We start from the raw sequence: 17,654 nt of genomic DNA, 5'->3' as shown, positions 1-17,654 counted from the left end.
GCTTTGGCACAATACCCAAGAGATGGCCTTGAAGTGTCTGGGTGCTGTAAGTTAAAGTACAGACACAGCTATTTAAGGTTATTATGTATATTTGCCTATGATAAAATGCAGCTTAAAATTCTTTCATAACCTTTTTTTGCCAAGGTATGCTCATTGGTATGAGTCGCCCTAGTACTAAATCCTCTCTTCAAAAAAAAAAAAATCAGTGTGGCTTACCCATTCCCCTTAGTTTCTCAGAACAGGAAGGTAAATTATCTCTCATTTTAGTTCTGTGTAGTGGCAAAAGCAAACTCAGACACTGTACAACAGCAACTGTGAAGTATTTAGTATTACAGTGGAATGGAAATGACCAAGACTGGCACAAATGCCATAACCTCATCCCATGCAGGGTTCTATTCCATCCAGACAGTTAAGTAATTGATCAAAGATAATGAATTTCAGAAGCCCACAGCTGGAAAGCCTGTTTTTCTAAATTTGACATTTAAAACCAGAGCCGAGTCTGTGACATCACATAAAGAAGCATATGGAATGTGTATCAAGGGGCTATCTCCTAGCAAAGCTGTGGTGGAGGGAGATCCTGGTCCACCAGCTGACGGCCACACAGCAGCCGAGCACCTCTCCTCTTAAGGTCAGGTGGAATTTGGGGGGATTGAGTGACTAAACTGCAGGTGCTGGTGCTCACATCACTGATTTCTTGCATGAGTTTAGCTACATCATCATAGAATCACAGAATCACAGAATGGTTTGGGTTAGAAGGGAGCTTAAAGCTTATCCAGTTCCAGCCCCCTGCCACAGGCAGGGACACCTTCCACTAGAGCAGGTTGCTCCAAGCCCCTGTGTCCAACCTGGCCTTGAACACTGCCAGGGATGGGGCGGCCACAGCTTCTCTGGGCACCCTGTGCCAGCGCCTCACCAGCCGCACAGCGAAGAGCTTCTTCCTTATAGCTCATCCAAATCTACCCTAATATCTAATCTACATCACCTTAATCCTTCTGTTCACATACCTGAAACTTCACATTTCCTTGCTTAGATTCCCTTGGCCACTTTATGTCCTCTTGCTGTGCATATATCTATTATCTATGTATTAGTACGTATAGCACAGTATGTATAGATGTCTCTCGTGTATAACCAGGTGAGGGTCTGACCTTCGCCGAGCCTGCCTAGTGCTCCTGTAATACAGATAACGAGGCCAAAGCCACAGACTGTTCACGCAAGAAGGATTGTGAAACTGAGCGAGTTTTGTTCCGACATTCTGGGGGTTAATGAGCTGAGAAGCGGCTCAGCTGAGGATTAAACCTCCTGTCCCTGGCGAATGGGACCTTCCTCCCACGGGCACTGGGTTGGTGGGACCTTCACGGTCCTTTCTCATCCCCTGCCGTGGGGAGCTGCAGCTGGTGAAGGGCGAGGGCCTCAGGGGTCTGCATCCCGCTCGGTCGCGGTGGGGAAAAGCCGGCCGTGAAGTGGAGGTGACCCCGTAGGTGCGGACACACCGGCCGGAGCCCGTTCAGTGCAACGGCCCCGCTTCCCTGCTGCAACGCCGGTGCCTCGGGCCTTCCCAGCAGCGGCCCTCGGGGCGGGGGGAGGCCCGCGGGGAGCGCCGCGGCGGCGGCGGCCTCGCACCCCGTGGGCGCGGGGGTCTCCCCGAGGCGGGGCCGCCTGAGGCGGCGGCGCGCGGCCTCCCCCGCCAGGCGGCGGGCGGGAGCGCGGGTGGGCGGCGGGAGCCCCGGTGGCGGCGGCGGCCCCGCCTCGGGCTGTGACGCGCGTTGCCATGGCCACTGCTTTACGCTACAGGGGCTGGCGGGGGCGGCGGGAGGGGCGGGCGCTTCAGCACTGGGCGGCCGCGGACAGCAGCACCGGCGGCGGCGGCTCTCCCGTGCGGGAGCCTGCGGCGGAGGAGCCCACCCCTGCACGGTGAGTCCCCCCCACAGCCCCCGAAGGGGTTCCCCCGGCCCAGCTCAGGGCCGCTGCCGCCGGTGGTGCCCGGGCAGCGGGCAGAGCGAGCCGAGGCTCGGCGGGACGTGCTGCCGGAGCAGCTCAAGTCCCAGCGCATCCGGGTTCGGAGGACGCCGCGGTGTGGGGCGGGTGTTGAACGGAACTGGCCGTTCCGCGCCGGTCTTAGTTATAAAACTTTGCGGGACCTGCGGTGGTTGCCTCGGGTCTGGCCTTTCGTCTCTCTTGGCAAGCTGTTTTCCGCAGAAACTTTACCAACCGGTGAAATGAGCGGCTTGGCAAACTGGCGGCGCTTGGGGGTGTGCGGGGGGGGTTGATTCTTGTTGCTCCGTCTTACTACGGGCATTCATTTGCATGAATTCTAAAAACTTACTGAATTTAGGCAATACCAGCCTCGCGAAATTAATAGCAGGTGTAGTAGAAGCACGGTATTTACTGCTTGCTGTCCGATCAGCTTGATCATCCCATCTGGACTGTATAAAGTAGCCCCTAGTATCTCAAGCCTTTTCCAGGTGCTCAGAAAGGGCCACTCGTGTTCCCGGGGAGGTGGCAGCCAGCCAGCCCACTGGGATTCACTGCCCTAAACTATTTGGAACTGCTTTTCAAATGTGTGCAAAGCAGGACTGGTTCCCAGCATCTCAGTGCCAGTTTTCTGTGTCTTCCCAGCCAGGAAATCACTCTCCTGTGCTCGCTGCCTGCTCCCATCCACAAGCAGGTCTCATTGTTACATCTGTTAAGCCACTGCAAATCTGTGACTGTGTATATTATTTCATCAAAAAGAGCATGGTTGACTACACAGGCATGCACATTGTCTTCCGCGTACTGCTTTAACAGTGATAGGTTGTTCATGGCTCTCATAAAAAGCAATGAGGTAGGTATGAATGGTGATGTGGATCGGTGTTAAAGGCCAAGGAATGAATAATAAATGAAAGTGGATCTAGAGCGGGCACTCTCCCACACTTTATGCTTTTGTGTTCTCCTTAAACTATGGAGTCAGATGTGACTTGTGTATCTCCCATTCAGAAATATAAAAAGAATCCCCTTGTCCTGTCATCCCGCTGTGTTTTGTGGCTGCAGCACCCAGGAGTAAGGAACAAGGGCTTGATGTGTGGAGGGGAGAACAGCAGGGTCTGTTTTATACTGCCTGCTCTGTTACGCCTTAGCCCTCCTGCACTCCCACAGCGTGATTAAAAGAGAACAGTAATAATTCCTGTAATTTGCTGTTGATGCAGTCCTTTGACCTCGTGGCAGTGTTACCTGCACACCATCCCCACTCAGCTATGCATTAGAAGCATAACTTGACAGTAAATTTAGTTTTGTTGCCTCATTAGAAATCATGAGGCAACATACAGCATACAGCACTGTAGTAAGGACTACACTCTGTAATGATTCAGCTGCCAGAAAGAGAGAAGTCTAATGTCTACCCTTGCAAGCAAAGGCCTGAACTTAAATTCCTGCCCCAGAGACCTTATCAACAGCTCCTGCTCAAGTTCAACAGTAACTGCTGATGCAGTAAAGTCCAATAATTTATGAATCTGCTATAAATCAAGGAGAGATAAGTGGACCAAGTTCCATGAGAGATCACATTGAAATCACATTGAGATGGAGTTATTTTGGAGAGTAAATTAAGTAGCATTTAGGCTGGCAGTGGAAATTCATTCATTAATCAACACTGCTTGAAGGAATGAGATTTTACCTGTATTTTCACAATGCTGTTAATCCAGATTGGTTTCATGGCCTTTCTAGTTCTTGGCTCTGATATCAGACTTCATTCTGAGCTGTAGGTCTGGGACTGCTGGGTGAGAAGCAGGGCTCCTCACCTCCAGGATGGATTTGGTTGGTGTCATCATCCCTGCTTGGCCATGGCAGGGGGTGAAAGTGTTGGCAGCTTGTGCTCTGCTTTGCCTCTTTCATTCATGTTGAGCAGCCCTTGGGTGGGTCACCCTGAGGTTACTGACAGTGTTTGTTGAATTCCCGGTAGCTTGGTAGTCATCTGCATATGGGGATAAAATTTGTCTTATGGATTTAAGGCATATATGTGTCTTACATGTCTATGTTTAACTCCCACTGATTGGAATGGATGAAGCTCAATGGAATAGTTACAGGATTTGTAAGCAAACTCTACATACAATTTCACCATCAAACTATAGGTAACATGGAGTGAGGGAAGGTCCACACACAGTGGAAGTGAGCTCAGGATTTATCGTACTGAAGTCAGATGCCCAGCCATGCACATAGTGGGCCAGTTCTGCTCCCATTTACACCAGAGCAACATCTGGTGAGAGAACTAAATGTATGCCATTTGGTTTCAAACATAAAAAGTAGTCTATTGAAAATGAGAGTCTGGCTTTTCCCCTTTACTACCACGGCCTTCATGCAAAAATAATTGTTCAAAGCACCAGTTCAGAATCTAAGTTACCACAGGGAATCAGCAATGTGTCTGCTGTCTACTGCTATACAGAATTGGAGTGCAGTACATAAAGGGAGAACATAGATAGCTATATGAACATGGCTTCTTCATGTTGCAGAATTGCTCACAGATAAACCATCATTTCGTGGGTTGGTTGTTTTTTTTTCCTAGCCAAATTATTTTTCTGGTCCTAAAAACTGTTTCTTTCAGTACATGTTAACAAAAGAATGGTTTTCCTCCATAAAACACTATGAACTGGTACAGCAGATGTCAATTTATGTCAACATCAGCTGATTTTCTTCTCCATTACCCTTTCTGCTGGATCTTTGCTTATCTAGCAGGTCCTGTTTTCTTGACATCTGATGTCACATTGGATGCTTTTTCACATTCAGTGATAGAAGGCTTGACTCAGTCTTTCTCAAAAATCAGTGTTGTCATTTGCATGATGGACATTATGCATTATTGATAGTGATGGAAAAGTCACAAATACACACATCTTTGCTGCAGGGCCTTAACCTTTTTCTTTGGTTTATCACTGCTTTATCTTCTCTCTGCATTTTAGTAATTATGTCAGCAGAGACATTGCATGCTGCCTTCATCACAGAAGAGTAGTAGTACCCTAGTCCTGCAGCCATAATCCTTTTTCCTGATGTAGTTTGAGTGGAGTTATGCTGGTTTTTACTTTAGCACAAAACTCTAGAAAACATTTCAGTTATCAGCTATTTTCTAGGGGAATCCTAGCTCTTACGGATGCAGAATTAAGAATTAATAAACTCTTGGACAGCAAGTACTTTGAAGTTAAGAAATAATTTATATGGGTTTTTCCCCACTTTTACAATGTAAACCTGCAAAAATAGCATTTAAAGGAAATCCCACTACTCTGTTGTGTAGTCAGAGAGTAACTTTCTAATATAGGTATGGGAATTCATAAAAAGGTGAATTATATGTTAACGTGATAAACACAAATAGCATCATAAACAAACTCTGAAAGACATAGTGATTTTTGACTGTGGTTACAGCTTGCCCTCTCACCAGTTCCGTGAGACATGCTTCTGTGGAGGGTGCCAGCAAAGCCTGGTCCAGGATACAGAAGGTTTTTCCAACTCAATTTAAACTCACCACTTGCTGCAGCAGTCACGAAGAGCCTTTATTCAGGGCATCCTACACTGCTTAACAAATCACCTAGACTTCATGTCTTCTTCCATAAAATGAAAATACTTCTGGAGTGAAACAGCATAATTGCTTAATAGCAAATACTTTTATAAAAAATGCAGAGCAGAGCAGGAGTGGTGCAGAGAGGGTTTTATGGAACACAAGTGCATTTGTCTTCAGCTCTCTGGCTCACCCCAAGGAAAACTCTCCAAATCCATTGTACTACTGTATGTACAATCAAAATCCACCCTCAATACTTCGAATGCTTGGTACTGATTCAGAAGAGATAAAAAACCAAGCATTGCATTGACTGAATGAACTAAATGCAGCTTCCAGCAAGGAAGGCACAGTATTTTTTCTTAGGATCAGTAAAAAAATAAGAAATCCAGTCAATTTACTGTGTGTGTTGGAACCCTCTCAAAACAGACGTAACAGCAAACCTGGCAGTACCCTCTGATGCTTTCATGAGCAAGGCCATCCCACAAGACAGGTTCTTGGAAACGTTCTGCCACTGGGTCTCCCTTGATGAGCAGAGGAAGCCTCTGGGGAGTTCCTAAGGAGGGCATTGACTTTGTAATACCCTCTATCCCCTGAAAACAGCCCAGAATTAGGACTGTGATGGCACGCTGCGTGGCTCATCCCTCTTCTTCTGGCATTTGAAGAGGAGAGATAATTATGAAGATGGTTAATAGATGGAAAAGGAGGATTGTTTCATTCTTTACCTTGCCTGCTTTTGCTGCAGTTTAGTCATAATAATGAGAGCTTTTGATAAGTGAGCTTGGGGTTGAGTCACTGGTATCTCGAGTGAGTAAATAGATTTTGGTATTAGCCTGAGGAGCTAAGCAGAGCAATCATGCACTTCTCTTGGAAGCTGGCAGGCAGAAAGGGGGAGGCAAGCATCTCTGGAGATGGGAGAGGATCCTTGGCTCTCATTCTTGCTGACTTGGGGGAATCACCTTGAAATGCCCTGGGTCAGCTACTGAGGTGTCTGAGCAACCTCCACACTTGCTGGAGCCCAGGGGAGATGTAGGTACTAAATAGGTTTGAGTGTCAACATGCCTCATGGTGGAACCTGGGAGTGGGGACATCCAAAAGCAGTGTCCAACTGGGAACATGCTCTCAAGCTGTATTTGTGGCACAGCATGTTGGAAAGGGAAACCCGCAGTGCAGAGCCATGTGTTATCTCCTAGTCCCTGCTGGTTCTCATTATAGTCCTTTGCTTGTTATGCACAGAGACACAAAGGTAAAAGACTTTGAAATGAGTTTGTTGGTGCATATCATCACAATTCACATTTCAAACTCAGGAATAAGAAAATATTATCTTTGAGGCACAAGGTAATTGTTGACACAGTCATTTTTATTTTTGTTTTTACTGCAGTTAGAAAAATCTTGGAAACCACGAGTACAGAGTAATGAAATGATGCACTTTTTCCTGTAATGATGAAGCCAATATAAGGCAGCCATTGAGAATAATGTCCCAACAGCCAAAGCACTTCATCAATCTCAGCTGCTGCTTCTATGAACATATTGTATAATAATGGGTGTTCTTGTACAAAAAAAATATAAAGGTCTCTTTCTCCTTCCCCTGAATATCACCAGGGGAAGCCATTAATTCTACTCTAGTGTTTATCTATTCTATCATGGTGATATATCCAGTAATGGATATCATATATTTATTAAACCTTCCACCCTCACACAGAAAGAAATAACAATAGTTCATTGTTAAGAAGTGAAAAAAGTTCATTACTTTTAAAACTAACTGATTATGTATTTGTCTGACTTTTCCTACAGGAGGCCAGACTCCACATGCTGAGACTTTTTTTATCTAAGCAATCCGGAACCTGTTTCCTTGCTGTTGAAGACATGACTGGCTAATCAGAGCTCAGCCCTGGCCAGACTTAACTCTGTATTCTCAGCTGCAGACGTGAGCCACCACTGCACGGATCTGGGGAGCAAATCAGGGAACATGCATCCATTCAATTAGTGGCCCATCACGAGTTGGAAAGCAAATGAAAGCTGCAGACAGGTCTTGGCACAGCAGATAGGCCCTCACAAAGTGAGGAAAGCAAGTACTGGGCTTCCGGCAGCAATAAAACAGCATATTCGGTGACAAAAGTCTGACTACTGTAGCATGGAGGAAAAATCCATAACATTCCTAATAAAATGAATAATACAGCCCATACCTCCTTGGCCTATCATTTCAGCTTTTCCTGCAGATTACGCATATATTTACACTCAAGTCATACTTGCAAAGCCATATTTACTCAGAAGCATATATACTTTCAGCATAAAAGTTGAGACTGTGGAACACAACTCAGAAACAAGGAGTAAATTCACATGTAAATCAAATCGTCCAGTGGACAGGGTCCTACTTGGGATAGGGAAGGAACCTTGTGTAGGTGTTGTGAACTTTGTAGCACGGGGTGCTGGAATTTAGGTCTTTGAAGGAAAGCCTAAAAAAGGCTACTGAGCTGAAACTGAAGTTTCAGCTGGTAGAACTTTCAGATGTAGGCTTTGAAATGAGAAAAAAGTATTAACAAGTTCCTTTCTGATAGCATAAAAGTATTTACAAAAACAGTTGCAATTCCTGCATAGCCAGTCAGTGGGCCATTCAGTTCAAATTCCAGCAATAGGCTTCCCATAAATGAACCAACAACCTTGTCTGCCAAGAAACAAGACCTTCCTGTCTTCTGCATGCATTTTTAGAAAGAATACGAAGCCACTACACAATTCCTAATATATAATTTTGCTGAGTTGTTGGTTTGTGGGTTGTTTTTTTTGTTGTTGTTGTATGATTCCGCTACGTCCCTGCTAATTTGCATGTCTATTAATAGTAGTAAATTCTTTTTCAAAATCCTGTAAAGAAAATAGCGAGTTTATTAACATCTTTGCAGAGGATTAAGTCTGACCTGAAACCCAGAGTCTTTATAAGCACATCTGTGCCTTTCCACTGCTTTTACTTTATCATTGCCAACTTAAAAGGCTATTGTTATGACTCCAGGACTGCCACTATGTAATGCATGATTTATTATGTACAGCAGGTGACTGGTAGTTAACATTTGTCTCAAAATGAATGATATTGTTTGACGGCTTTTTTTTCTTTCCTGCAGCTTTCCATGGGCGGTTCTTGTTTTTGTCAGTGACAAGATGACAATCCATATTTCTACCAAAGGATCCAGTGAGTCATCCTATTAACTCCACTGAAATACATGCTTGCCAATCGTCCTGCCACTGTAAGTCTGTGGGATTTTGCATTCTCTCTGGAGACATTGTTCAGGAGTTAATCTATAGTATGCATTCAGTAGTACAAATAATCTTTATCTAAAGCAGTAACTTCTCAATGATGACCACAGCACCAAATAGACCCTATTTCCCCATATATTGCATATCAAACCTATTTTTTTTTTTTTAAGTTATTAAAGTATTTTAGAGTAAATGAGAAGACTGACTGTGCCACATACCATGCTATTTCCAAGGGCTTGGTTGGTTGAACTGAAAGGGTGTATGAGGAGGAACTTTGTGTGTTGTGGGAACTGATACAAAGTCATAATATATCTGGCCTTGAAAATGTTGCCCTGTGAGGGAATCCACATACAGCTAAGAATGAGTGTACTGTGAGTCGTGGTGGAAAAATTCGATGTCCAAAAAACCCCAAATCTCCAGGATGACATAAAGTGGATTATATATTTGTACTGGTTGCCCAAGTTAAACTCAGTTATTTTGTCCCTACGGAGAACTCCCAGCTCATTGAGCCAATATCCACTAACGTTCCAGTACAGGTGTAGGCTACTCAGTTCCTTTTCCCAGCTTTTTGCTATAGGAGAGCACAGCTGCCCTTGGGTTGTACTGTTCCACAAGTTTTCATGTGGGAGAAGGGGCAGTGCAGGCTGGTACATGACTCTATTGCTCTTCCCCATCTTTGGGCTGGGTTGGAGGAAAGGTAGGACTCACTTTTGTTGATAAAAGTCTCTCCTTCTTTTAAGCTTACTTGTTCTGCCCACGAAGGTGATATTCTGTGGCATAGTTCAAGCAAACTGCTTTCTGCTTAAGTGTATTTTGCACACCATGCAACCTTACCTCACAGGAGAAGAGCATATGGCCTTGAGTTATTATTTGTTATTTCAGGGTAACTAGATGGTAACTGTACCGAAAACTTATGGCAACTCATGCGTTATCTCACGATAACAGGATAAATAAACAGTATCTTCACTGCATGCATTAACGTTAATGGAAGGAAAACCTCATGGAAAACAGTCAAACCAGTTTAACTATGTCCCCATTTAGGATGGCCCAGATGCTTTACTGCTTCTACTTGTCTCATGCACATTTAAATTATGACTGGGACTCCTTCCACATTTGACATTCTTACCTTCAGAGCTTACGCCAGCTGCTGTCCTTAAATCAGTAAGCATGCAAAAATATGCAGCTTAATAGAGCAATGTATCTTTGAATTAAAATAAAGCCTTAGCAAGCTATCATGGAAATCATTAGTGGTGCATGTAATGTGTATGCAGCTCTTTGAATTAAAATAAAGCTTTAGCAAGCTATCATGGAAATCATTAGTGGTGCATGTAATGTGTATGCAGGAAAACCAGTACAGACATCTGAGGGGAGAATTGCAGTAGTTTGAGCATCTCTGTCATGACCCCCAAAAGCAAGGCTACTACTGGCAGCTGACAAGACATTTTGCTTCATCTGTAAAAGGTCTCTGCCACCAGTTTCAAGTGCAAACAAAGTAAAAACAATTGGAGCATCAAAGTATTCCATATAATTATTGTAAAACAGACAGATAGGGAAGCACATAAAAGCAAAGGGAAGAGAATGGAGCTAACACAGCTGCACAAAACCTATTTCAGATGTATTCTGCTTGAGAATTGAAAATACATTGAAGCAACATTACAGAATGTATAAAAAGAGAATCTAACCAGTTTATTGGTAAAATATGATCTAAATTTGTTGAGACTGTCCTCTAGACTGTAAGTATCTGTTTCTGTGAAAGTTGTGTGGAACATGACAGCTACTATTGGTGTGGCAGGTTTCCTTCCTTTGGATGTAAAGCCAGATCTGCTTTTATTTCTTTGTGGAAGCTGGTGTATGGCAGAGTGCTAAGAAGTGGTTACCTAAATCTTTTAGCATCATTGTAAACCCAAACTCATAGTTATTTGGTCCAAACCCTGCTGAAGAAAATGAGAACCTCTGATTTCAAAATAAAAATAAATAATAAAAATTAGAAAAACTATATTTAATGATCCCACAATAACTAAACATTTTTCCGCATAGTGACCACTTCATCTGCTGAAGGTGCTCACAAAAGGGCAAGTTGGAACTTGAATCAGGGAAATATTTTTTTAACCATGTAATAAAGATAATATGTCACAAAACTTGACGAGGTCTGAACCTCGAGGTTATTCTCTGCTTCTCTAGCCAGTATATCTAAAAGAAAGCACCTAGAAAACTGCTTTTCCTTATCCTTTATCTGCCAGAGATGTTAAAGTGAGCAGGATTCAGGATCCGTTGCAGTTTATAGTAACATTTTAAATCCCATTAAAAAAACTCTAATAAAAATCACTAGGAAAGAGTCTCAATAATTTCAAAATGATGAAGAAGTGAGGAAAATTACCCCTTTTTTTTCAATACACAAATCCAAAGGCTAGTTTTCCCTTTCACTGCCATGGTGCTAGTGTTTATGCAGCCTTCCATTTACCCCTGTATGGTCTTTAAGATAGGAAAACACTCAATGTGAAACACATGAAATGCTTTTAGGTATTCATGTGGAAGAAGAGACAGAAACAGAAATCTTTGACAAAGTGCAGCAGGGCAGAGCTAGGGAAGTCTGAGACTGTGGCTACTGGTGAGTAAAAGCTCCCAAAGTCCATGTTTCATATATGGTTATCCTAAATAGCATAATGCTGCAGCTGCAAAGAGGCAGGGAGATAGAGCTGCCTCAAGGGATCATCCTCCATTGCAAACATCACCAATTTCCAAAGAATAACGATATTTTCCAACCTCTTTTTCCCATCAACCAAACCAACCCTAGCACTCGCTTGTGTTAAGCTTCATCTGGCTTCTGTGGTCACGTGCAGTGAGTTGCCTTCCCTTCCTCCCTTGATCTCTCTGGTTTTACACAATGCTTTGACTAATTATAGCCTCAATACCGCTGCTGATTTATTGTAACTGGGGCTTACTTGCATTAATAATAACTCCTGATGTTAGCCTGAGCACCTTGGTAAATAAATTTGCTGCTGTTCTAAGAAATAAGGTTCCTAATGACTATAAAATTGCCTGGAAATTGTTCTCATTGCCAGACAAGATTAAGGAAAAGAACGAAGGAAAGTTGTTCTAGGAAAGTGCAGGGTTATGTACTGGCTTGTAAACTGGAAGTAAATTACTAAAAAAATCATAAAAAAAGTTTCTTTGGGTTTACCTGTAAATGACTTATATTCTTGACAACTTAATTCCTGTTTTTCCTAGGACATTTTCCTTACATGTCAAAGTTGAAGGCATTATTTCAACACAGAATTCGTAGTATTTATCATAGGACATTTCTCAGATATCAGTGTTGAGGCTCTGAACTCACAAAGCATCACCATATTCTCCAGAAATCACGTTAGAGAAATGACATTTTGAGATACCACTCTTCAACACCAAAGAGAGATTTACTGACATTACCTTTTCCTGTCATTTTTAAGTCTTAGTATATTGCAATAAAAACATGTAGCAATAAAGGAAGGATTTCTAAGCTTATTTAAGGATACTTCCATCTTCTGACTTTCAGAAAGTGTTTGAAGAGGGTCCTTCTGCTAAAAAAGGGAATTGAATTTCAACATTCCCTTCATTAAGCCCTTTCTTTTACATCACAGCATTAACCTTGAAAAGTTCTCTCAAAGTTTTGCAGTATCAGACAAATCACATAACAACTACTGCCTATACAATTCTGGCAACTAAAAGTTTGCTAGTAGATTGTTAGAGCTGATCTGCCATAATCTCATGTATCAATAACACAAACGACAAGCGTGGCAGCAAAGAAGTTTATACAAAACCCTCTCCTCCCAGCCATCTCGCTCCACCCACTCTTGTGCTACTTCCAGAATTTACAATGCCTTTCTGTGACAGCTGTTTTTTATGATAAACTGGGATGTCATAAGGGCTATGAAGGATGGATAGAAGTTTTTTTTCGTAATAATAGTTCATGGTAATAAAGGAACAAGGATGAAATCCTAAAATAAATAGCTCATGCTAAAGTCAGAAACATGTAAAATAGGCAGGGCTATGGATGGCAATTTCTCTCCCTTTCAGTTCAAATGTCATAACTTCTAAATGCCTGCAGAAGCGTGTCTATTTCTGAGTATGTATGCAAACAGATATATACACTTGCATATTATGTATATGGAGTTACATGCTACATAAACAATGCCAGGAACTAGTGGTTTTGCCAAAGCTGTAGAACTAAATCCAAGACCTTCATAGTGGCTATTCAGCAGCAATTAAACTCCCCAGCTTTGGTCCTGATTTAGACAACTTTTAAAGCATGCATTTAACTTCAGACATATGGTTGATTCCATTCTTTGTAATGAGGCCAGAAAGGTGCTTGAAGTTACATATGCTCTTGATTAGTTTACTTGGGAGCTGAAACTATAGTGGAATTATGTGAAAAATAGCTCCATAATATTCCCAAGCCATTTGTCAGTTCACAAGTTACTTGAAATGACTAAAATATTCCAGAATGTGGAATCTGAAGGCAGGGAAGGAAAATATATGACAACGTACATATGTAGTCACTACTGATTAAGAAACAACAGCATAGACTTTTCAGTAGTGTTATTACTCACTGTGATTTTACTTTATTCTTGAGCTTTATCTGGAAAAATGTGTTTTAGCCATCTGTCTGCAGAAGCATTTCTCGATGTGTCAGTAGCATGTTTATAGTGTTGGCAGATACCTGAGAGTCACTTCTTTCTCATTGTGTTTGCATGCAGAATGAAGTAATACAGTGATCTTTATTTTTGTATTCTTTTTAGGTGCTCAGGTAGTGTTTCAACAGCAATGAGCTAAAGCCCTTCGCTATGTAGCAAATAATTTATTGCAATTGTTTTAAAATTATTTTTAGTTTCCCTGAATTCTCTCTAAACTAAGCTTGCACAAACACAACAGAAACATTCTTAAAACATGTGCAACATTAAAGGAGAAAGCAAAATTATAATGTTTGTGCAGAAAAAGGAAATTCCTTTCAGTAAACAAAGTTGTTTTCAGTATCTGTACCTCCATCTATAAACTGTCTAAACAGCAGCTTCCCATGGGTTGAGGATATCCACATCTGACTCAGGAGAGCAAAGAAATGCCCAAATTAACTGTATTGACTAAAGAATATTTGCTTTCTTGAGCAATAAAGAAAGGTCCCACCACATCTGTAAATGTTCTCTTCCTTCACCTGCAGATCAGAGCAGCAAACATAGCTTCAAACTCAACCCACCGAGGCACAGCAGCCGAGCACTGGGGTTAATCAGAAAGTTATCAGTAAATCGCAATATCTGCCTGTGAGTTACCCAGCAATTTATGAAAGAGCATTGAAAAATGGTCTGGTAGGATTCAGCGATCAACCTTTCTGATTAACCATCTGAGCATTAACTATCCCAGAAGAACTGGGGAAGTGTAAGCAGGCAAGAGGGGAGCAGCATGAAATGATGCCCATGCATTCTGGAATTTTTTAGCCCTCTGAACTGTTGCTGTTCTGTAACATTAATGTCAGGAGACAGTAAGATGAAGATTTCCATCTCTCATTACACCTTGGACACCACCTAATGCCCAACGATGTCTTTCTTTTTCATAGTTCTTTAAATGCACATCTTATTTACTTACTGTAATCACACCTAATTGTATAATCGTACGATTGTGTGTTTAACTATAATCACAGTGCGTATATATACAATTAAAAAAATAAAGCATTCAGATTCCCATTACAAAAATTTAATTAAAATAAAGTTTGCATATGATCAATTAGAAACATTTTTAAACCAAGACTGTGGGGTTTGCACCTTTTTTTCCCCTCATTGTAAAATGTAAATCATAGAATCATAGAATGGTTTGGGTTGGAAAGGACCTTAAGATCATCTAGTTCCAGCCCCCCTGCTATGGGCAGGGACACCACACACTAAACCATGTCACCCAAGACTCCGTCCAACCTGGCCTTGAACACTGCCAAGGATGGAGTATTTCCAACTTCCTTGGGCAACCTGTTCCAGTGCCTCACCACCCCCACAGTAAAGAGCTTCCTTATATCTAATCTAAACTTCCCCTGTTTAAGTTTAAACCCATTCCCCCTTGTCCTGTTGCTACAGTCCATAAGGAAGAGTCCCTCTCCAGCATCCTTGTAGGCCCCATTTAGGTCTCCATGCAGTCTTCTCTTCTTCGTGCTAAGGTCTATATGATTGGTAAATATGATGATATGAAGACAAGATAGAATTTTAAACTGAGGAATTCTAGGGGCTGAGCTTTTTCCTATGTATTCTGTAGGTGCTTCTTTACAGGCTTTCTTGAAAAGTTTTCGAGTACCAACGCAGACTGGAAAGGGTTTTCATTTCTGCACAAACCATAACTTGCAGCATTGGTATGTTAATGTAGGAACATGGTTAATGGCTTAGAAAGGAAAGAATTTGCCTCAGAAACATGGTGGAAACTGCTTAACGATTTTTGGATATCCAGTTCTTAAACTGTAACAAGAGGTATTAAAGGATGCATGTGTATAGATGATCCATAGAGAGTAAAGTACATCTGAGGCATATGGCTAGATGAACATGGAGCATGCTGCATTGTTCCTGCTTTTAAGAAAACCTTCCTGATCTTTCAATGGTTTTAAGCATGCAGGTCACTGAAGATGAAGGACATTTCTAGGTAGGACAGAAAGAACAAATTTGCTCATTTTGCTCATTTTAGCTCTTCACAGTGAAATTTATTTGGAGTTTCACTATAGCCACCAAGTATTTCATGTTATTAACCTTTGAGTAGTTTTAAACTAAGTCTATATTTACTGCATTTACTTTGAGTCATGGATTATACAATAACGCAATGGGTCCTCAGCAGGATTAAAACCTGACTACATTAAAATTCAATTAAAAGCCGTGACAAGTGCAGTGGTTGACTCAGACCTTTAACTGGGATTGTGCCTCTGTAAAATGGACTGCTTTGTCACTGCACCGAGGAAGGAAGATATAATATCTGTTATAACCAAGTGAAATGTCAGGCTCTCTTATATTTGAGCAAGTTCTAACGTTTGTCTCTTAATTTCTGTTTCTCCCCAGTTAGCCAACCAACATCACAATGACTGAGGACTTAGACCACAGATTCAGTAGTCTCACCTGGGAGCAAATTAAAATCCTGGATCAAGTTTTAGCTGAGGTCATACCTATTCATGGGAGAGGAAATTTTCCAACACTGGATGTAAAGCTGAAGGATGTCATTCATGTGGTAAAAGAACAGCTCATTGAAAAGCAAATCAATGTTAGAGATATCCGCCTGAACGGTTCGACAGCCAGTCACATCCTAATAGAGCAGAATGGAACCAGTTACAAGGACCTAGACATTATTTTTGGGGTGGAACTTCCAAGTGAGCTCGAGTTCCAGGTTGTTAAGGAAGCAGTTCTTAATTGCCTGTTGGACTTCTTGCCAAAATGTGTTAATAAGGAAAAAATCACTGCCCAGACCATGAAAGATGCTTATGTGCAGAAGATGGTCAAAGTCTCCACCGACTATGATCGCTGGAGTCTCATCTCGCTGTCAAACAACAGTGGCAAGAATGTAGAATTAAAGTTTGTCAACTCACTCAGACGACAGTTTGAGTTTAGCGTGGACTCCTTCCAAATCATACTGGACTCCATACTAAATGTTTACAAAGCAACAGACTGCAAATTGACAGAAGACTCTCACCCCACTGTCATTGCTGAGAGTATGTATGGGGACTTCAATGAAGCAATGTACCACTTAAGATGCAAACTGATTTCCACAAGGAACCCAGAGGAAATCAGAGGAGGTGGCCTCCTGAAGTACAGCAATCTCCTGGTTCGCGACTTTAAGCCAGCAGACAAGGATGAAATTAAATCTCTGGAACGTTACATGTGCTCCAGGTTCTTCATTGACTTTCCAGATGTTGCTGAGCAGCAGAGGAAAATTGAGTCATATTTGCGCAACCACTTCATTGGGGAGGAGAAAAGCAAGTACGACTACTTGATGACTCTGCGTAGAGTTGTAAATAAGAGCACAGTCTGTCTCATGGGATACGAACGAAGACAAACTCTGAATATGATCACAATTTTGGCTTTAAAAGTACTTGGAGAACAAAATATCATCCCAAATGCAGCCAATGTAACATGCTATTATCAGCCTGCTCCATATATCAGCGACAGAAACTTCAGCAATTACTACATTGCTCACGGACAGCCACCTATCTTCTACCAGCCATACCCATTTCACATACAAATTCAAAGTGGCATGGTTTAGGAACCGATAACCTCCTCAGCACTTACACTCCACTCACTTTCCAGTTCTATTCATAATGAAGGCATCATTAAAGCAAGTTTAATCATACATTTTGATTTAAGGACATGCTTTTGTGCAAGTTGCCAAAGTTATTTGGTTGATCAGTGTCTATATCACCATTAAGCAGATTGTAAAATAAGTGAAATGGCTATCAGTCAATTATTTAAATCCCTACATGTGTTTGGGCTATATATATATATTTTTCAATGAAAAAAGAAGGATATAAATTATTCTAATTTTATAAAATGAAATGCACTAAGTTCTGGGTTCTAAAAAATTCTTAAGCAAAATTTAAATTGTGTGCAAGGAAAATTAAGCAAATAAAATACCTCTCATTAGAAATGCCTGGTTTTAGAATTGATAGTGTTCTGGGTACATTAAAGCAGATCATCCGCCAGTTATACCCATGCAGTTCCAACAACATTTATTTGCAGCACCTTTAGAAAATCCCCATTGAAGGGCTGTCTCTTGGTGGGTTGAGCTTTGCTTTACAGGCTCTGGTCTGGTCACTTTTCAGGTCCAAGTGGAGATGTGAGGTCCTTCTCCTCACGAGAGTACTGTCTAGTCATGCTTAGCAGGAAACATACCTACCAAGAGCAGACTCAGCATTTTT

The 17,654-nt window shown here is 41.9% G+C and overlaps 1 protein-coding gene across 2 annotated transcripts; it reads left to right on the top strand.

Moving 5' to 3' along the window:
• Positions 1 to 1,822: 1,822 nt before the first annotated feature.
• On the top strand, positions 1,823 to 17,074 carry TENT5D (terminal nucleotidyltransferase 5D). Of its 2 annotated transcripts, XM_030497389.1 has the most exons (3): positions 1,823 to 1,911; positions 8,623 to 8,745; positions 15,808 to 17,074. In XM_030497389.1, the coding sequence occupies exon 3, from the start codon at positions 15,827 to 15,829 to the stop codon at positions 17,000 to 17,002; it is 1,176 nt and encodes a 391-aa protein (XP_030353249.1). In that variant the 5' UTR covers positions 1,823 to 1,911; positions 8,623 to 8,745; positions 15,808 to 15,826; the 3' UTR covers positions 17,003 to 17,074. The 2 variants fall into 2 exon arrangements, with proteins under 2 accessions (XP_030353249.1, XP_030353250.1); XM_030497390.1 differs by lacking the exon at positions 1,823 to 1,911 and having other exon boundaries at positions 8,622 to 8,745.
• The last annotated feature ends 580 nt before the right edge of the window (positions 17,075 to 17,654 follow it).

Source organism: Strigops habroptila, chromosome 9, assembly GCF_004027225.2.
Source record: "Strigops habroptila isolate Jane chromosome 9, bStrHab1.2.pri, whole genome shotgun sequence".
Taxonomy (NCBI): Eukaryota; Metazoa; Chordata; class Aves; order Psittaciformes; family Psittacidae; genus Strigops; species Strigops habroptila.
This window is presented reverse-complemented; position numbering and strand designations above follow the sequence as displayed.